The 17921-nt window shown below is 47.0% G+C and overlaps 1 protein-coding gene across 1 annotated transcript in view; it reads right to left on the reverse strand.

Moving 5' to 3' along the window:
• DNMT1 (DNA methyltransferase 1) overlaps window positions 1-17921 on the reverse strand; it is a 62398-nt gene continuing 44477 nt past the window's right edge. Inside the window, exons 20-34 of the mRNA XM_081177333.1 lie at window positions 17589-17722; window positions 17181-17354; window positions 16457-16678; window positions 13959-14151; window positions 13381-13471; window positions 11505-11639; window positions 11035-11317; window positions 9224-9365; window positions 8575-8741; window positions 7681-7858; window positions 6984-7179; window positions 3295-3458; window positions 2210-2326; window positions 1224-1314; window positions 1-488 (exon numbers count right to left, since the gene is read on the reverse strand). Coding sequence (XP_081033459.1) covers window positions 451-488; window positions 1224-1314; window positions 2210-2326; window positions 3295-3458; window positions 6984-7179; window positions 7681-7858; window positions 8575-8741; window positions 9224-9365; window positions 11035-11317; window positions 11505-11639; window positions 13381-13471; window positions 13959-14151; window positions 16457-16678; window positions 17181-17354; window positions 17589-17722 — 2325 coding nt within the window. The 3' untranslated portion in view covers window positions 1-450. The remainder of the gene's footprint in view (window positions 489-1223; window positions 1315-2209; window positions 2327-3294; window positions 3459-6983; window positions 7180-7680; window positions 7859-8574; window positions 8742-9223; window positions 9366-11034; window positions 11318-11504; window positions 11640-13380; window positions 13472-13958; window positions 14152-16456; window positions 16679-17180; window positions 17355-17588; window positions 17723-17921) is intronic.

A 17921-nucleotide genomic window follows, 5' to 3' on the forward strand; every position in this document is an offset into this window, starting at 1 on the left:
TAATTTATAGCAGAGATTTTATTTGAAGAAATATTACAACATATAAAAACTACATAAAGTATTAATTTCCACTTGTACAAAGTGGTTGATTAATTTTCAATACAATGCATAATAAAAACACCCTTCCCCCCAACACACACACACACACACACGCATGAAGTGGCAGGCACTGCACAGTCGATCACTTGAGAATGGTTATTTGGAACATCAAAACAGCTTCAGAATGTCAGCCAAGTAGACAAACACTGCTCACAAATACAGGCTTGAAAAGAGAAAGACAGAACACAAAATAATTCCCCAAACAAACAAAAACTTCCAACAATTTTCAGCATGTCCAGAAGAAAGCAAATAAACCAGAAAATGAAACGAAGAAAATTAAAAACAATCAGTGCATGTTTGGGTGTTCAGGTGCTGGAACAGAAGAGCAGCAGGTGACGGGCTACTGACAAATTAATCTGAAATGTCCATCTTTTCCTGCTTGATGTTACCTGCAGAAGAACAAAATATACCAGAGAGATAAATTAGATATGTTATTCCAGGGATGGGAAACTTGTGGCTTCCCATCAGGCAGCATTTATTGTTAGTGGTCAGGGATGATGGGTGTTGTAGTCCAACAACATCTAGAGAGCTAAATGTCCTCCAGTCTCTAGGTGTGCATGTGAGGGTGTCCAAGAAGCGCATGGGCCCTGTGCAAATACAGTGGTACCTCAGGTTACATTCGCTTCAGGTTACACACTCCGCTAACCCAGAAATAGTGCTTCAGGTTAAATACTTTGCTTCAGGATAAGAACAGAAATCGGGCTCCGGCGGCGCGGCAGCAGCAGCAGGAGGCCCCATTAGCTAAAGTGGTGCTTCAGGTTAAGAACAGTTTCAGGTTAAGAATGGACCTCCAGAACAAATTAAATACTTAAGCCGAGGTACAACTGTAAAAGCAACCCCATTAGTTCTTTCTGGAGTGGGGGGAAATGCCTCCCTCCCTCCCTTAGCTGTCTCAATAGTTACTCCCAGGACAGGCAAGAGATACAATGGTAGCAACTGGCCTAAGTCAGGGAAGATAATGCAGAAGTGCTGTGCTGCTAAAGAGGCTGCAATCGTAGCCCAAACAGGTGTGGAGGCATGTCCCTGCTTCATGCCACAGATGGGACATGGAGTCTGCCAGAGCTGTGGGAACAGGTTGCTCAGAAGTCCTCTTTAAAATACATCACCGAAACTCCATAGCTTACCTGTAGCATCCTCTTTCATTTTGGCCAACACACACAATTTGATCTCTAGTCCGATGGCTTTGGCCAGAGGTGGAGGCACTGCGTTACCCACCTGCAAAAACACCGCCAGGGCAGGGGCAGAATAAACAGTCATCACATGTCTGCAAACCACCTCACTTACTGCTAAGTATTGGTAGGGCCACCAAAGCAGGTGGTGGTGGGGTGTGTGCAAATGGAACCCAAAGGTACCAAAACTTTCTCCCTTCCTCTTTTTGCTCACTGTGAGCAAGCCATCTGTTGATTTGGCAATCAAAAGTTTCAGAGTATAAAACACATTAGAATATTAAGCCATCATCTAATGCTATCTTTTACAATAAGTATTTCAGCAAGGGTATTTAATCTCTTTCCTTGTGTATGCATATTTGTATACACACATGCAAACACGCTCACTCTTCCCTGATGGAGAAATCTCTTTGGTGCATCCTGCTGGGCAGCTGCTTCTAGCATCTTGAGTTCTTCTCAGTTTACACAAACTCAAAAATTGGAAGCATCAGGAAGCTTTAAAGGTTTCATCAGAAGGTTTTTAAACTTGTTCCAGCTTACATGGCTTTGATAACCTCTAATCTTCTAAAGAAATGTGCAAGGCAAGACAGCTATATGCTTGTCAGCCCCTTTATTTTAATTTTGAAATAATGATAGGTCTGTGCTCTAGCACTAACTGTCAGACAGCTAAATAACAAACAAACAAAAAGTAACAAAGCAACAGGGATGCTTTGGCATCTTTCTGGGCATCTCCACTTCTTTTAAAAGCAGGGATGAGGAACTTGTGGCTCTCCAGGTGTTGTTTGACTCCAACTTGCAGTAGCACCCAGACAGCATGGCCAATGTCAGGGATGGTGGGAACATTTAGAGGGCCACAGGTGTCCTACCCATGCTCTAAAAGCTGTCCCATAAAAGTTGACATCTAAAGGTCTCCCTCCCCACTCAAAACATCTGTGGCAACCTACCTGTCTGTGCTTGTCGAGCACATTTCCAAACAGACGGTAGGTATCTGGAAACCCCTGGGACCGTGCGCACTCACGCACACTCACGACCCGGTGCTGCTCAGGATGAAGCACACGCCCCTGCAAAAAAGGGTGGAAGAGCATGAGCCATTTCCAGCTGATATTTGGGCTGTGTCCTTTCTCGGGGCATAAGGGGTAGAATTCAGCGCTGCACTATCAGCTCGCCAGATTGAACAACCCCCCTCCCTCTGCAGTTCTGGGGTTCTTCCACCCCACACCTGAGCCAATATACCAAGGACTGCCTCTCCCCATATAAACTGACCCAGACTCTGCATTCCTCCACATGAGCTCCAGAGGGTGGCAACACGAGAATGGACCTTTTTTTGCAGTGGCCCCCTGTTTGTGGACTGTTCTCCCCAGGGAGGTTCATCTGGTGCCTTCATTATATAACTTTAGACGCCAGGTAGAAACATTCCTCAGGCCTTGGGCTGACTGACATCCAATGCTCTTTTAAATGTGTTTGTGGAAGGGGGGTTATTGTTTTGTTGTTTCTGTTTTGACTGTTTATTTGTGCATGTTTCCCAAACTGGCCCTGTTTCATTTATTTATTATATTTACTTACTGCCCTTCATCAAAAGATCTCAAAGCAGTTCACATGATAAAAACATGAGGTAAAACAAATGAAACAGAGTCAATTTGGAAAACATGCAGGGGACGGAGTGGGGGGAACTGTCCCTCTGACAGGACCCTGGGACCCCTCCTGGTCCCCCACATGGCTTGTTTAACAGCTTTCTTTACATAAAAATATAAAAAGAGAAGAAATCCAAAGCAGCCCATACTGCATAAAATCTTCAGGGAAACTTTTAGAATTCAGAGTAACCGAAGAAAGGCCTAACTGAAGAAAAGAGGCCTTCTAAATGGAAAAGGTTTTCCATGCTTCCTCAGGGTCCCTGACGTTGGGCAGTTGGACTTCCTGAGCAGTGAGTTCTGCGAGGCCAGAGGTGCCACCACAGAGAAAGCACACCAGGCAATACAGCTAAACTCACAAAATATGCCACTGAATGCATTATCCAGCAGTTCTCTCTTACCTGTTTGCCCATGGGCTCAGGGTTGGTGACTGTTGTACTGAAGAACCCATCCCACTCTAATCTTCCATACAAGCCAGCCCAGTGGTTGTGCCGGTTCCCCGTGTGGGGCAGACACCAGGGGATCAGGGTGTTGAACTGCCGGTCCGCAGGGTCACATGGCTTGCCTAGGAAGGATGACAGAGTTCAGACAAACCTTCCACTGAATGTGTGGACAAAGGGGGACAACAACCCTTTAACACAATAATCTGAATTACACCACAAGCCTCAGAATAAAACTGCAAGGGGCCATGGACTGTAACATCCTAGAAAAGCCACCGTCTCTGTTTTCTAATTCGAAATACCGTTTCATTACCATTCCTTTAAAAGGGTATTTAAAATTGCCACAAAATCCTGTCAAAGGAATTCACTGCAATTGCCAATAAACTGATAAGCACTTAGAATGACCTCACTTGAAAGCACAGCTGGGATTGCACCTTCAAAGGGATTTGTGTACCCACTGCCCAGCCATCTGTTGGCCCCAGCAAGCCTCCTTTAAGCTTCGAAGGAAGTGGTTTGAATGCAAACCTTTTGCAGGAGAAAGCCAGTCCATTTACAGAAGTGGTTAGGATCCTAACCACTTTCTCTAAACGGAGAATCATAGAATCATAGAGTTGGAAGAGACAACAAGGGCCATCGAGTCCAACCCCCTGCCAAGCAGGAAACACCATCAGAGCACTCCTGACATATGGTTGTCAAGCCTCTGCTTAAAGACCTCCAAAGTAGGAGACTCCACCACACTCCTTGGCAGCAAATTCCACTGTCGAACAGCTCTTACTGTCAGGAAGTTCTTCCTAATGTTTAGGTGGAATCTTCTTTCTTGTAGTTTGGATCCATTGCTCCGTGTCCGCTTCTCTGGAGCAGCAGAAAACAACCTTTCTCCCTCTTCTATGTGACATCCTTTTATATATTTGAACATGGCTATCATATCACCCCTTAACCTCCTCTTCTCCAGGCTAAACATGCCCAGCTCCCTTAGCCGTTCCTCATAAGGCATCGTTTCCAGGCCTTTGACCATTTTGGTTGCCCTCCTCTGGACACATTCCAGTTTGTCAGTGTCCTTCTTGAACTGTGGTGCCCAGAACTGGACACAGTACTCCAGGTGAGGTCTGACCAGAGCAGAATACAGTGGCACTATTACTTCCCTTGATCTAGATGCTATACTCCTATTGATGCAGCCCAGAATTGCATTGGCTTTTTTAGCTGCCGCATCACACTGTTGGCTTATGTCAAGTTTGTGGTCAACCAAGACTCCTAGATCCTTTTCACATGTACTGCTCTCAAGCCAGGTGTCCCCCATCTTGTATTTGTGCCTCTCATTTTTTTTGCCCAAGTGCAATACTTTACATTTCTCCCTGTTAAAGTTCATCTTGTTTGTTTTGACCCAGTTCTCTAATCTGTCAATTTGTGCATTTAGTTGCTTCAATTTCCTGCCCAGAGCCTCGTAGTCTCTTTTGATCTTCTGGAGGCTATTGCTTGCAGTGTCATTGGTTCCCACATGAACCAAGAGGAAGAGGTATTTGTCAGTGGGTTTTATGATTCCTTGCAGTCGTTCAGTTACATCTTGGATCTTAGCCCCAGGGAGACAGCACACTTCCCGAGACATCTTGTCAGGCCCAGAGATCACTGCTTCTGTTCCCCTCAGTAGGGAATCCCCTATCACCACTACACGCCTCCTCTTAGGTTTGGTCGGGGTTCTTCCGTGAGCTGTCCGTTCCAAGGTCGCCTGCACATTCCCTGAGGATTGACTTTGCTGCTCGTCTTCATATACCTGATCGACTGTAATGAGGGAGAGATCCTCAAATGGAGTCTGCTCTTCATCTTCCATGCTAGGGGAGAGGACCTCAAAGCGATTGTGTATTTCTAAACAATCAGAGCGAACCCTGGGCCTCCTACTTCTTTGAGTCACGTTTCTCCATATATCTGGCTCCTGTGGCTCCTGTGTTGGTGAACTAGCCTCCTTCTCAGGGGAGTCCCCTGTCTCCTCCTTGGTGGTGTGCTCTGTTGCTTCCAAGAAGAGCTCCAGCTCTCTAATTCTTTGGAGCGTAGCTACACATTCCTCCAGTTGCTGGACTTTGTCTTTTAAGAGGGCAATCAACATACAATTGCTGCAGGTAAAGCTGCCTGCAACCTTTGGCAAGATGGCAAACATTGCGCAGGAACCGCAGGCGACTGCAGCTGTTCCCTCCCCCTCCATCTTGAGAACGTGTCGTTGGGGGTGACTACAGTGGTCCTTCATCTTAAAAAGCGTGAAGACAGGACAAATAACCCCCCCCCAAAAAAAAAACCTAGGTCTCCCCCAACAAACGTTTGAGACTAGCTCCCCTAAATCTAAAAGATGAATCAAACTGCGCTGCCCTGCTAGCTCTGATAAGCTCCTCCCACAGCTAATCACCTGACTCAACAGAAACCCTGCCCCCTCTGACCTTTGCACAGGGAGAGCAGCTAATCAGCCACAAAGAAACACACACACACAAGAAAACCCTTTTTAAAAGCGACCCCTCTTGGCTGCACTAGGGAGACCCCAATGAAAAACTCAGTTCCAATGGGGGTCCCTGTCAGGGTCAATAAGCTAATCGACATGGACAGAGAACAGACCCCACCTGCCAACTGCACCTGCTCCACACAGATCACACAGATCCATTTGCAGAGCAGGCGGGGGCTGCTTGTATGGAATGACTCTGTGGACTAATTTGGGTGCAGCATTGGTTCCAATTAGGTCCATGGTTCAGAGGTTTCCCACAGCTGCCCTGGTAAAATGCCATTTGCCTTGTGGGCCTGGGGCTTACTCATGGACTACAAAGAATATTCCCTGGTAGCTTAGAAATGCAGGCCCACAAACCTAGGTCAGGAAAGATCTGTAGCTTTGGGGAGGGGAGAGCAAGGGGTTGTTACGCCCCCCCCCCGCCCCACCTCACAACTATTTCACTGTTCCTGCCACTAAATTCCAGTTAGGCACAATGTGAAGATCCAATTTAGACATAAAATCTATCTATCTATCGGTGGCCTGTACCAAAATAGAGTGGCAGAGTTTGCTTATTAACTTGTAACAACTCACACTTCCTTCACAATCTCATAAATACACCTATATTCCAGTTTCAATTACAGTATGGTCATGTATACTCGATCTGCCCCCACACAAGTACCCTTACCTTTCAGAGCCTGTTGGTTGACCACGTTCCTTACCACGCAAGCAAGGTGGAGAGCTTTGAAGCTCAGCACACATTCTGGCATGGTCTTACAATAACTTGCGGGGCCGTCTGAGTTCCCAGTAGAGAATCGTAGAGCCCATGTGCTAAGCGGGACTTGCCTGATAAGCAAGGCGGAGAGCTTCAAAGCTCTTTCTCCATCAGGAAAAGCCAGTACATAAAGAGCTTTGAAGCTCTCTGCCTTGTGCAATTTCAATTGGCTGGCTTTCAACCAAATGGTGTGTAAGATGCAATTGTACTATGCAGCTATTCTAAGGTTTTAACCATTTATAAGTTAAGCATTTTCAATTAGTTCTCAGCCCTGGTTATTAACATTTCAGGGAACAGACCCCACAAAGAGCCTGAAGCACTGAGTCCATTAGGGATGAGAAGACCATCTAAAGGACTGAAGACCATCTAAAAGGACCATCCTCTGGGGCAAGATCCTCCTTTGGCATCCCATACCTTCAGCACAAGAGCAGACCCCCCGGAGGGCTCCTGTGCTGCTGCGCCCATTTTTCTTCTCGTGGTGTGTGTAGCGCAGCTTGCGGGTGGTGGTGCCATCGGAGAGACGCACTTCAATGTTGGGCAGATCACGCCAGTCTGAGCCTGGGGCCAGAGGAATGTGTCTCATCCGAGCAGCCACCAGTGCACTCATATCCTAGGAAGACAAAGTCAAGAGTTCATCCCCTGCGCTGCAGCAGCAGCATCAGCTTCCCAGTCAGAATCCATTAGGGCCACCGCTTGCACCTCCGTATAAAAGGGACTACTCTTTCCCTGGTAGGAGACTCCTGAGTGGCACAAAGGGCACAATGGTGAGGAGGGGGCCGCACAGCACAGCTGCTTGGGTCCTTTTCTCCAGCAGCACAAGGGGAAGGGCTGCAGCTCAGTGGCAGAGGGTCCCAGGTCCAATCCCCAATGGCATCTCCAGGCAGCGCTGGAAGAGAAGGCTGCCAATCGGTGGAAACAACGCTAGATGGATCAAAGGTCCAACTCTGCATGAGGCAGTTTCCCATGTTCAAATTGTGTGGAAGCCTAAGGACTTTGCTTCAGAAATCAGAATGCAGCTATCAAGAGAGCCTTCTTCCTAGGAAACTCTGGACCTCAATAGAGTGCATTCCACCCCATCACCAGATAACCATAGTAAGAAAAAGTGCTTCACCTTGCATATATGATCCCTGAGGATGGGCTGATACTGAGAGCCTCGAATTTGCCTCTGGAACCAAGATTGTGGCTCCCCATTGTAGGAGATTTCAAGTGCTGATGCCCCATTCCTGATTTCAGGAAGGTCAGACATGGTGTCCCGGACTGTGATGGTTCGGAATGGGCCTGAATAGGTCCTAGAGAACAGCAGAAGAAGGTGCTTTACAGATCAACTCCTGCCTGGGCCTTCCCCTACTCGGGAGGGGGGGCATGGCCCCACTCATACCAGGAAGCATGGTTCATTAGCAGGCTTTGGCTAAAACTTGCTTCCACTGACAAATAAAAAGCCTTACTTGAGAAGAGTAGTTATTCCCAACGTTAAAAAATAAGTTTCAGAAAACAGCTTCAAGATTATGGCTGCTGGCCAGAATAAGGGAAGGGGGCTCTTGGGAGCTTTTTCCTGCCCTCTTTACGTATGTTGGACCCTGGTGGAAGGCATTCTGCACTCAGTGAACAGGGCTCAAAGCACAAGTGGAGGGGGCTCAGATAAATCTGTCCCTTGTCATGTGAGAATCAGCTCAAACATGCATCCAAAATGTGAATGAGAAACCTGACATATGTAAAAAAGAGGCTTATTTGCAAACAGTGGTGATCTTGCAATGAAACTGTGCAGTTTGGATAAGGTACTAAAAATAATCTGTGTTCAGTGTGATTCTAGACATGCTGATGCTGAAGAAAGTTTAGGAGCATAGCCTTAAGTCCAACAATGGATGGCAGAGAAGAGCCTTTGTCAGCGGATCCTTGAAAGCTGAACTCTAGCCGGGTTCTGTTTTTTTTGTCTTTAAAGGCACCCCAAACATACATGCGCACACCATGAAACTGCCAACAGTTAAGTTTGAAAGACAGCCATTACCTTGTGATATTGCTAACAAACTTCTTATCGTCCACCACCACACTGAGCTGGCAGGCTCGGGGAGCAAAGACATGCAGAGGTTCAGGGAACATGGGAAGCTTCTCTCCTGGGGCTGCAGCCAGCACAATCGCTCTCCTGCGTGTTTGGGCCACACCATACTGACCAGCCTGGAAGGGAGGAAGATTAAAACACACACGTTAATGCTGAGGAAGAAGAAAAGCTGCAAACTTGCCTAAAAACTTGTCCTTTTGAATTTATTGCCTTGCCTTGCATTATTCAATCAAGTTTGCCACAATCTACAGCTAGCACCAGTTCACCACCTGAAAACAATTCCAATCTAAAAAAGCATCTCCCCTAGCTTGGAGTTCCGTATCTGGTGGTAACCCTCCAGATTCTAGAGGGCCACACAGGTTTCCCACCTGTGCTCTAAACTCTCTTCAAAACTATTGATGCAACCCAAGAATTGGCATACTGGGGGTTGGGGGGAGGGAGGGAGCTCAGCAAAACCACCTAACAGCTCTCACTTTTCATGGCATTCTGGTTCGACTCCAGATCTAAGAGGAATCTTTCTCCTTCTGAGAACCTGCAGAGGACACACTCACTGTGACACGTCCCCTGCTCTGACAGAGAGGCTGCCCAACTAACATACCTGCAGAACCCCAAAAGTGCACTGGTATCCCATCCGGACAAGGCAGCGCAGGGTGAGCTTTAACACCATTGAGCGCTTGAAGGAGACAAAGTTCCTCACATTCTCAAGCAGGAAGAACCTCGGCCTGTAGTAGTCACAGTAGCTGGAGAACAAGAAGGGTCATAGGGGTTCAGTTGTGGGCTCTTTTCCCCTCTCCAACAGCAGACAGGTTTCCTCAGCAACACTAGGATATGGGGGCAAGTCCCAGCCCAACCACCTCACCCACTCTCCCAGTACAGCCTCAGGTCTTACAAGGGTTCCGGCCACTGAGGGACAGAACATTCACCCATCCCATGCATACTTATTCATAAAGGGAACACACTGCAGTAAGGAGTAACAATAAAAACATTTTATGGTGCTCTGGGGCATTCAAAGCGCTTCAAGCATACCTTACACACATACCTTACCCAAGGCGGTTTGATAAGATTCCTGTATTGGAGGGCCATTGGATGAGAGTGGCTTGCCTTAGCAAATCCATAGCAGAAATGAAATTCAAACTGGGACCTTCCCAGTTCAAAGCAGAGTCTCACCACTATGTCACATTGGCTTAACGGGTGTGTACTCTGCTTCTCCCTTGATCAGAGCACAGATGAGGGATCCTAAAATGAAATTATTGCGCAGCTTCTCTCGGCCTCCCACAAATCTACCTGTGATCTCAAATTCCCAAGCCACCTTTCATTTGTTCTTGAGGAAAGCTTCCCCTTACACAAGGTGTACAGTGGGTGCATTTCAAAGTTCAGGCTGTAATTGTGCAAATTTGAACAAACTGCATAATTTCTCTTCATTTTAATGGAAACAATAATTCAGGGTTTTTATAGTTATGTGAAGGGGGAAGGAGATATGTAGGGCACTGAAGCCATCCAGTCACTGGAAATGCTGGTAACAGGAGCAAGGAACCTGTGGCCCTCCCCTCCAGGTGTTGCTGGACTACACCTCCCATCATCCCTGATCACAGGCCATGCTGACTGGGGTAGTTGGGAGTGGGAGTCCAACACCATGGGGGGGGGGCACAGGGTCTCCACCCACACTACCTGCTTTGGTTTCATTTACACTTGCAAGGCCTAGAAATGTGCCTCCTCACCTTCACCTCCAGCTTAAAAAAAAAGAATACACAGAGATTTTCCAGGAAAGCTGAACTCTGTAGTCACTGTCACATAAAGCAATAAAGCAAGATGTTCTATCCTCCTGTGGAACTACAACACATAAACAACCCAGATTCAGCTTTTTAGAATGGTCTACACTGACTGGCGGGATGCGGGTGGCGCTGTGGGTTAAACCACAGAGCCTAGGACTTGCCGATCAGAAGGTCGGCGGTTCGAATCCCCGTGACGGGGTGAGCTCCCGTTGTTCAGTCCCTGCTACTGCCAACGTAGCAGTTCGAAAGCACGTCAAAGTGCAAGTAGATAAATAGGTACCACTCTGGCAGGAAGGTAAACGGTGTTTCCATGCGCTGCTCTGGTTCGCCAGAAGTGGCTTAGTCATGCTGGCCACATGACCCGGAAGCTGTACGCTGGCTCCCTTGGCCAATAAAGCAAGATGAGCGCCGCAACCCCAGAGTCGGCCACCACTGGACCTAATGGTCAGGGGTCCCTTTACCTTTACCCTGACTGGCAATGGCTCCCTAGGGTTTCAGATTGGGTGGGGGGACATTCCCAGTCTACCTGGAGGCATTGGGGACTGAACCTACAATCTTCTGCATTTGAAGCATGTGAACTACTGCTGAGTAATGGTTTCCCCCTAGAACTTATATTGCTGATTAAGCCACTGTCAACCTGAGGAAGGAGACCACCAGAGAGTTCTTGAACTTTGAATAGGTGCGCGAATTGAAGCGGTTCATCCCACTGAAGCCTTGGCAAGGTGGTCCACCGCACAGCATCTCCACGTCTCCCTTTTGTGGCAGCTTCTGACCCAAGGAGTTGGTCTTCTCCCCAGACATGACCAGCTTGAGCAGGACATTGCAGTCCTCCGTGAACACTGTGGTGCCAGGATTGTTCAGGCGGAAGGCCTGTGCTGCTGGTTCCCACATCTCGATGGCCCACAGAGTCTCTGAGACTTCTGCCATTGGGAAAAGAAACCAAAAGAGGAAAAAGAGCTTTACACTGCACGCCTCACTTCCAAAGCAGGGTACAAAATCCCCCCCCCCCCTTCAGGCAAACAAAACTGAATCTACCACTGGCTCCATCATCTTGGCTGCTAATCCTGCACTTCCTAGCCTTCCAATGGCTTTTTTAAATGGCCTTGCCTGCTTGGTGGAACCCTTCTGACAAGCCTCCACAGCCAGAGAAGACATCCAGGCTGCGCAACTTTGATGGCTTAATCTCAGCAGTTTCAATTTCACTCTGCTCTGTTGCTCCTGAAGATTTCCCTTTGCTTTTACCTGTGTCAAAAACAGAACAAAACTGGGGTGAGAGGGTGTTCAAAATTGGGTCATAGCAAGACAGCTACACAGCTGGCACTCTGATCCCACAGGGTGCAGGACAGGACTTGGACTTTTAAGGCCCCCTTAAGAGCAGTTTCAGAAAGTGATACACTGCAATGCAAGGGAGATTTTCAAGAAGTATAAGAGGCTTTTGAAGGCCAGCTGCTGGCTTTCCATAGGGAGCTAGGACACTGTACCTTCACCTCCCTCCCCACCATGCAAAAGGCGGGGGGGGGGGGAACCTCTCGTGGTTTTCCTTTATTTTATTCATGCATGCAAATGTACTGAGAGGAGGAATGAAGAGGCAGAGTTTGGGCAGCAGAACAAAAGGGAATGGGCGCCCTACTTTAAGCTACCAGGGGAGGGATGCTATCTTTTAAAAATGACCCCTGCTGCAGTGAATGCTGCAGGGAAGAAAGGTTCAAGCCCACTCTCTGATCTATTAATTTGCTACTTGCAGGAAGCTTTTCATGCAGGGGAGCGTCAAAAAGAAGATCCCTCCCTGCATTCTGAAGTGCAACAGCCCATTCTACAACCCAGAAACTCTGCCTCCTCATTCCTCCCCTCATTACATTTGCATGCGTATCCAGCTTCCCTGGATAACTTACACACATTTGAGCAGCCCATCTAGTTCAGCATCCTCTTCTCAGTGGCCCACCAGATGCCTCTGGGTAGCCCACAATGAAAGCCTCTATTGCCCATTCGCTGGGTGGACTTGGGGCTTTCCCACATGATCAGATATGGGCCCCCAACTACATTTCCCTTTTAGGATGTTATTATCCCTCGGAGACAGTAGTGCTATTTCTTAGACAAGCTGCTGGAATATTTGGCAACTGGTGGGAGGGAGAGCGGGAGCCTGCTGTGAGTGGCTCCCCCACCCTTCAGAAAACCCCGCTATAGATTAGGCTTTCGTGCAGTTATGCAAAATGAGAGTAAGGAACGGGGTGTCCTGTGTGTTCATTTAACAATACATTAAAAGAACACAGGAAACTGCCTTCAGCCACTGGGACTGGAAATAACTCTCCAGAGTTACTACCACTGGTGTCTGCAAAACTAGGACTGAAATATATAGCGCTAGAGTCGTCCCAGATGCTTGAGGACAGAGCAGCTCCCCTCAGCAGTCAAAGGGGGGGGGGTTGGTTCCATGCCCTGCAAAGCTCTTTGTGCCTCCACATGGATTAGCACAATCATGCAAGCCATCAGTTATGAAAAATGGGTGTTAGTCCTTCTCCAAGTACACCTAACAAAATTAACAAACATAACTAAGTTAGGTTCATTAATTTAAATGAGTCTACTCAGAGTAGGACTTGGTTGAACTCCACCCAACGTTGTAGTGTCTGATATGAGTTACTAAAATCATTTTTCTGTCTGCAGAATTACTGGATTAATTCGGAATTTTGATTCTCTCCCCTTACCCCCAGCCTGCCTCCCTGCAGGGCAGCATTGACACAGCCTTCCTTTCTACTTCCAAAGGTCTGAGGGAAGAATTCAGCACTCTTCCGCCTTCCACGTGGAACAATCCCCTGCTCTCCTCCCAGGCAGGCTGTTTTTGAGGTTATCCTGACCCCCACAAGGGGAAGGGGGAAGTCTTTGCACAGCCTGCCACTGGCAGGACTAATTAGTCAAATCCCGCCCTGAGAGTGGGCTGGGCTCAAACACCAGTCTGACGGAGGCAGTTATGTACTGATTAAGCACCCACCTTTCCCTTTCCCTTTCCCTTTCCCTTTATTTCCAGAGCTACGGGCATGATATGGTGGGTCTTCAAAGCTTTTCGTTTTTGCATTATATGCCTAGAAAACAAAAACATAAATAAAAATAAACTTAACACTAAACATTTTGGCCTTCAAGCTAGCCTAGACCAAGCACAAAACTTTTCTGAAAGTTCCTTGGGCTCCCAAGTACATAACTGGGACACATGGACAGAGTGGAAAATTAATACTTTAGACCAAAGGCTCCAGCCCACCATAAAACAGCTGCCTCAGGTAGTGGATTCTGGATGCCAGGCAGCAGCCCCGCCTGACCCAAGGGACGCATCCTACTAAGTGCTTCTCCTGCCCAGGTCCCTCCTTATCATAAATGGGGCTTACACGGGGGAAACGTGCCAGTGAATTGGTCTTCATGTTCATTAGTGCATGTTTGGGGTGGGGATGGATTTTGCATCTCTGACCCCAAAATGCCGTGAGCCACTAAGGGCTTTAGCAGCCTTTGGCTACCAGCTGGCATGTAGAGAATGCATCAATGCCTGCACAAGTCAAACTCTGCCATGGGAAAGGTCACCTCTAGGAAGTAGAAGCGATCAGAGCCACTGGCAGAATAGTCCTGGATGTTTTCTGTCAAATCTTCCCCATACACCACTGTGCAGCGGCCCTGCACATCTTTGAACTCAACGGTAGCCTCTTCATCGCTCCAGTATAGTAAATTGATGTCCGCATGGTAGCTGGCTTTCACGGACTTATGGGTGTTCTCTGGCCTGGAAAAACAGCAGCACAGAGAAGCATTTTCTTCTGGGAAGAGAGCAGGCCCAAACAACAAAACATGCAACATGAAATAAATGATGCTTCCTCAGCCATGCCGCTTTCAGAGGTTTTTTCCCATTGCCCTGGTATTTGAAGGCAGTCTTACCTGCCTTCAGTTCTGCCATCCACATTTTGTCTGGGTGTTGATTTGGTCACTTCACTCCTCTGTCCCAAGTGCATGGAACCCGTGGCCCTTCAGATGCTCTTAGGACTACAACTTCCATAATCCTACCTGGCCACTGGCCATGCCGATGGGGCTGAGACTGAAGGGAGTTGGGCATTCCCTGCACTGCCTTTTCTTCCATTATTTGTTGTCCGCCCCATAAAATAAATAGAAACACTGAACACACTGGATATTGGGTTACAAACACTTGTACTATTAAATTCTGTTTGATGACCAAGCTCTCAAATATTGAATATTGGTGTTTTTCATTTTAATGTACTCAGTAAGGAGCCAAGCTATAAATGATGGAGCAGCCACATCTGACCAATCATGTCTCTGTCTTCTGCATGAATAAAGCAGGGGAGGCAGAAGAGTATTTTTCTTGATCAATGGTTTCAAGAAGCTAAACAGGCCCACAAGCCCAGCTCCAATACTAGGAATGAGTCAGGCTGAGAGAAAGGTTGTTGCACTTCTAATTGTGCTTTGAAAACATGTTTATTCTGGAAGGCCTGCAATGACTCATTTTTGCATATGCAGATTTGATCTTAGGCAGTTTCGGATTTTACTGTATTGACTTTATAGTAATATCTGTAAGCGGCCATATGAGATATTTACATTTGAGAATGGGATAGCAGACACTCCACACACATGCTGCTTTTTACATGAACAAAATGTACCTGCTCACATCATAGCCTAGTGTAGGCCTACCTTTTGCCATTTCAGATGTTTCTCAATGTTGGCTCAGCTACTTTATCTTAGAAGGCACTTTAGAACTATGTATTTTACTTGCTGCTGCTGTTTTTAAAAAAATAATTTTTATTAAAGATTTTCATGAACTACAAAACAGCTGCACTTAAGAGTTCAAAAATAAAGGTTTTACTTAAATTGGCTAGCACTGGTCTCTTCCACCCTTCCACCTTCAGTTCAAACACTTTGCAGAAATACATTTCGGTGTTTTCTTCTCTGGTGTGCCAGCCAGCCATTTTTCTAAGTTGAGGATTTCTCCCTCAGTCCCATGCTGCCCATGTACATCTTCCTTAGTCACCATTTTGTTACCAGGATGCAGGGACTTCCCACAGGACACCTGCCTCCTGACATCTATCAACACCATCACCATAACCAATCACCATGTAAAAAATCCTCAAGCCTTCTTCCAACCATTTGTTCTCTCAAAACTTCCTTTATGAGGTCTGCTCCCTACGTCTCATGTCCAAAGGGGTTAGTGTGTTAGAAGACCTGGGTTCAAATCTTCACTCTACCATGAAGCTCACTGGGTGACCTTGGGTCAGTCACTCACTCTCAACTTCATCTACCTCACAGGGTTTTGTGACGATAAAAGTGGGACGATAACCATGTATGCCACCTTGAGCTCCTTGGAGGAAAGGTGGGCTGTAGAAGGAAGGAAGGAAGGAAGGAAGGAAGGAAGGAAGGAAGGAAGGAAGGGAGGGAGGGAAGGAAGGAAGGAAGGAAGGAAGGAAGGAAGGAAGGAAGGAAGGAAGGACCCCTCTTTATAACTGTAAGCTGCCCACTGTTTGCTAGTCCTCAATAAAGACTACTCTACACTCCACTATGTAGGGCACATACATCCTAACCCCTCTGACCTGCTATACAGTGGAGGAGGAGGAGGGAGCCTAAGTAGAAGAGACACAAAGTGTGTCCACGTTATTGACGCAAACAGAGGATTCCCCCCCCCCCAACAGCAGCTTCAGTGAGCAGGAATTTTCATCAAGACCACAATAAGGGGGAAAGAGCTAAGCTGCTCCTCCCTGCCTGCTGCAATCCTCATTCAGCAACTGATCTTAGCATTTTTTAAAATAACACGTTAAAATACAAAGATGCATTTGGTTGTGGCCATTTGGTCCTGAATCCAAACATTGCTCCTTCTCCTGAACAGCAAGTTACCAGGATCATATATCTTTGTTTTGCTTTGCGGGGTTACCTCATGGGCAACCCTGAATGCAAGGTCTTTGCCCCCAGGAAGACACAAAGTTTCCCATTTAGGGATATGCATATGGAAGATGCCTTCTGTATCCCCAATTCACAAACAAAGTTTATTTTTCCATCTTGCTGGTAAAGCCATCCTGGTTGCTGTTTACCTGTAAAGCTTGTATACACGCAGCTTGATTTCTGCTTCGTTGGGCCTGCCGTTGCTGCGAATATTGCAGTAGATTGCCTTGATTCGGCCGATGCGATACGGCTCAGGTGCATCCTGGTTGCTGCCTTTGATGTATTCAGAATACTTGCGGTAATGCTCAGGATGCAGTTCCTCGTCTACGGCCTCCTTCTTCTGCCGCTTGATAGGGCTGGCAAGCCTCAGGCTGGGGAGAGGGGAGAAAATGGGAATGAAATAAAAACCAGGGCAATCAATGAGCGACACAAAGTCAAAGTTTCTGCAAATAGGAGGAGAGTGACTTCAAACTGGTATAAGTGTGGGCAGACAAATGGGAACAAAATTTTGTGGCCTGCACAATAATTATCGTTGATTGGTTTGCAAGGCTGTGCTGAGGACTCTTGACTGATCAATAATATTTAGAACGCTGCCCTGAAGATCTGCAATGTAATTGCATTTCTTTCTTAATTCTTTAACTCCCACAACTGTATCCCACGAGTTTCCTTCCCTTTTAGTGACCCTTTTCTTCTACTGTTGATGTTTAAATGACGTTTTAAGATGTGATATTCTGAAAAATAAACATTTTTAAATGCGTTGGGCTGGTATGAATCAATTTGGATTTTTGATTCCTGCATTATCAACAAAGGAGCCAGCCCTATACTAAGCAATCCCTTCTCTTGCTCCACCCAGAAGCCAGTTCAAAGACCAACCTGAACAGGAAGGCATCTGGAAGGAGGAAGACTCCATCTCCCACCCGATACTGCACTCCATTTTTCACTGCCATGCTGTAGAACATCTTCCCTTCCAACTCCTCCTGGGGCTCCAAGACTTTGGGGATTTCCTTCTGCCTCACCTCGTCCAAACTTGCGCAGCTCATGCAGAACCTGGGAGAAAAGCAGATGGATACTTGGATTAGACTGAGTGGCGTGGGGTGGACACCAACGAACCCTCACCTTCTAGCGCTAGATTAATGGGACAACGGAAACAGTTTGGAGCATCCAAACCAATGCCATAAAGTTCTATCGCACCGAAGGCTACACATCCATGCCTTCTACCCCACTTTCAATATTTTCCAGCTACACCTCCCCTGCCAAAGCCTTCTAGTCTGGTGCACTAACTTGTATTTGTTGTCTTCAGGAGGCAGAGTCTTTGGCGGAGTCTCAAACCTGGCATACTCTTGATCATACCACATTTGGTAGAAATATGTTCTGCCATCATCTTCCACCATTTTGATCTCTGTATCAAGCCCTCCCTATGGGAAGAAGATTTTGGAAGTTGAGGGGTGGGGAGGAGAGAGATGAAAGCAAGCAGATTATCTAAGCAGAACAAGAATGGCCATTATGATTTCAGCATGTGCACATGCACCCAAACACACGCAGAAGCCACAAAAGCCCAAGTTCAGTTTGTCTGAGGAATTCCTGGCTGCAGGATGTTCTGAATGGCAACACATG

Source organism: Podarcis bocagei, assembly GCF_964188305.1.
Source record: "Podarcis bocagei genome assembly, chromosome: 17".
Classification (NCBI taxonomy): Eukaryota; Metazoa; Chordata; class Lepidosauria; order Squamata; family Lacertidae; genus Podarcis; species Podarcis bocagei.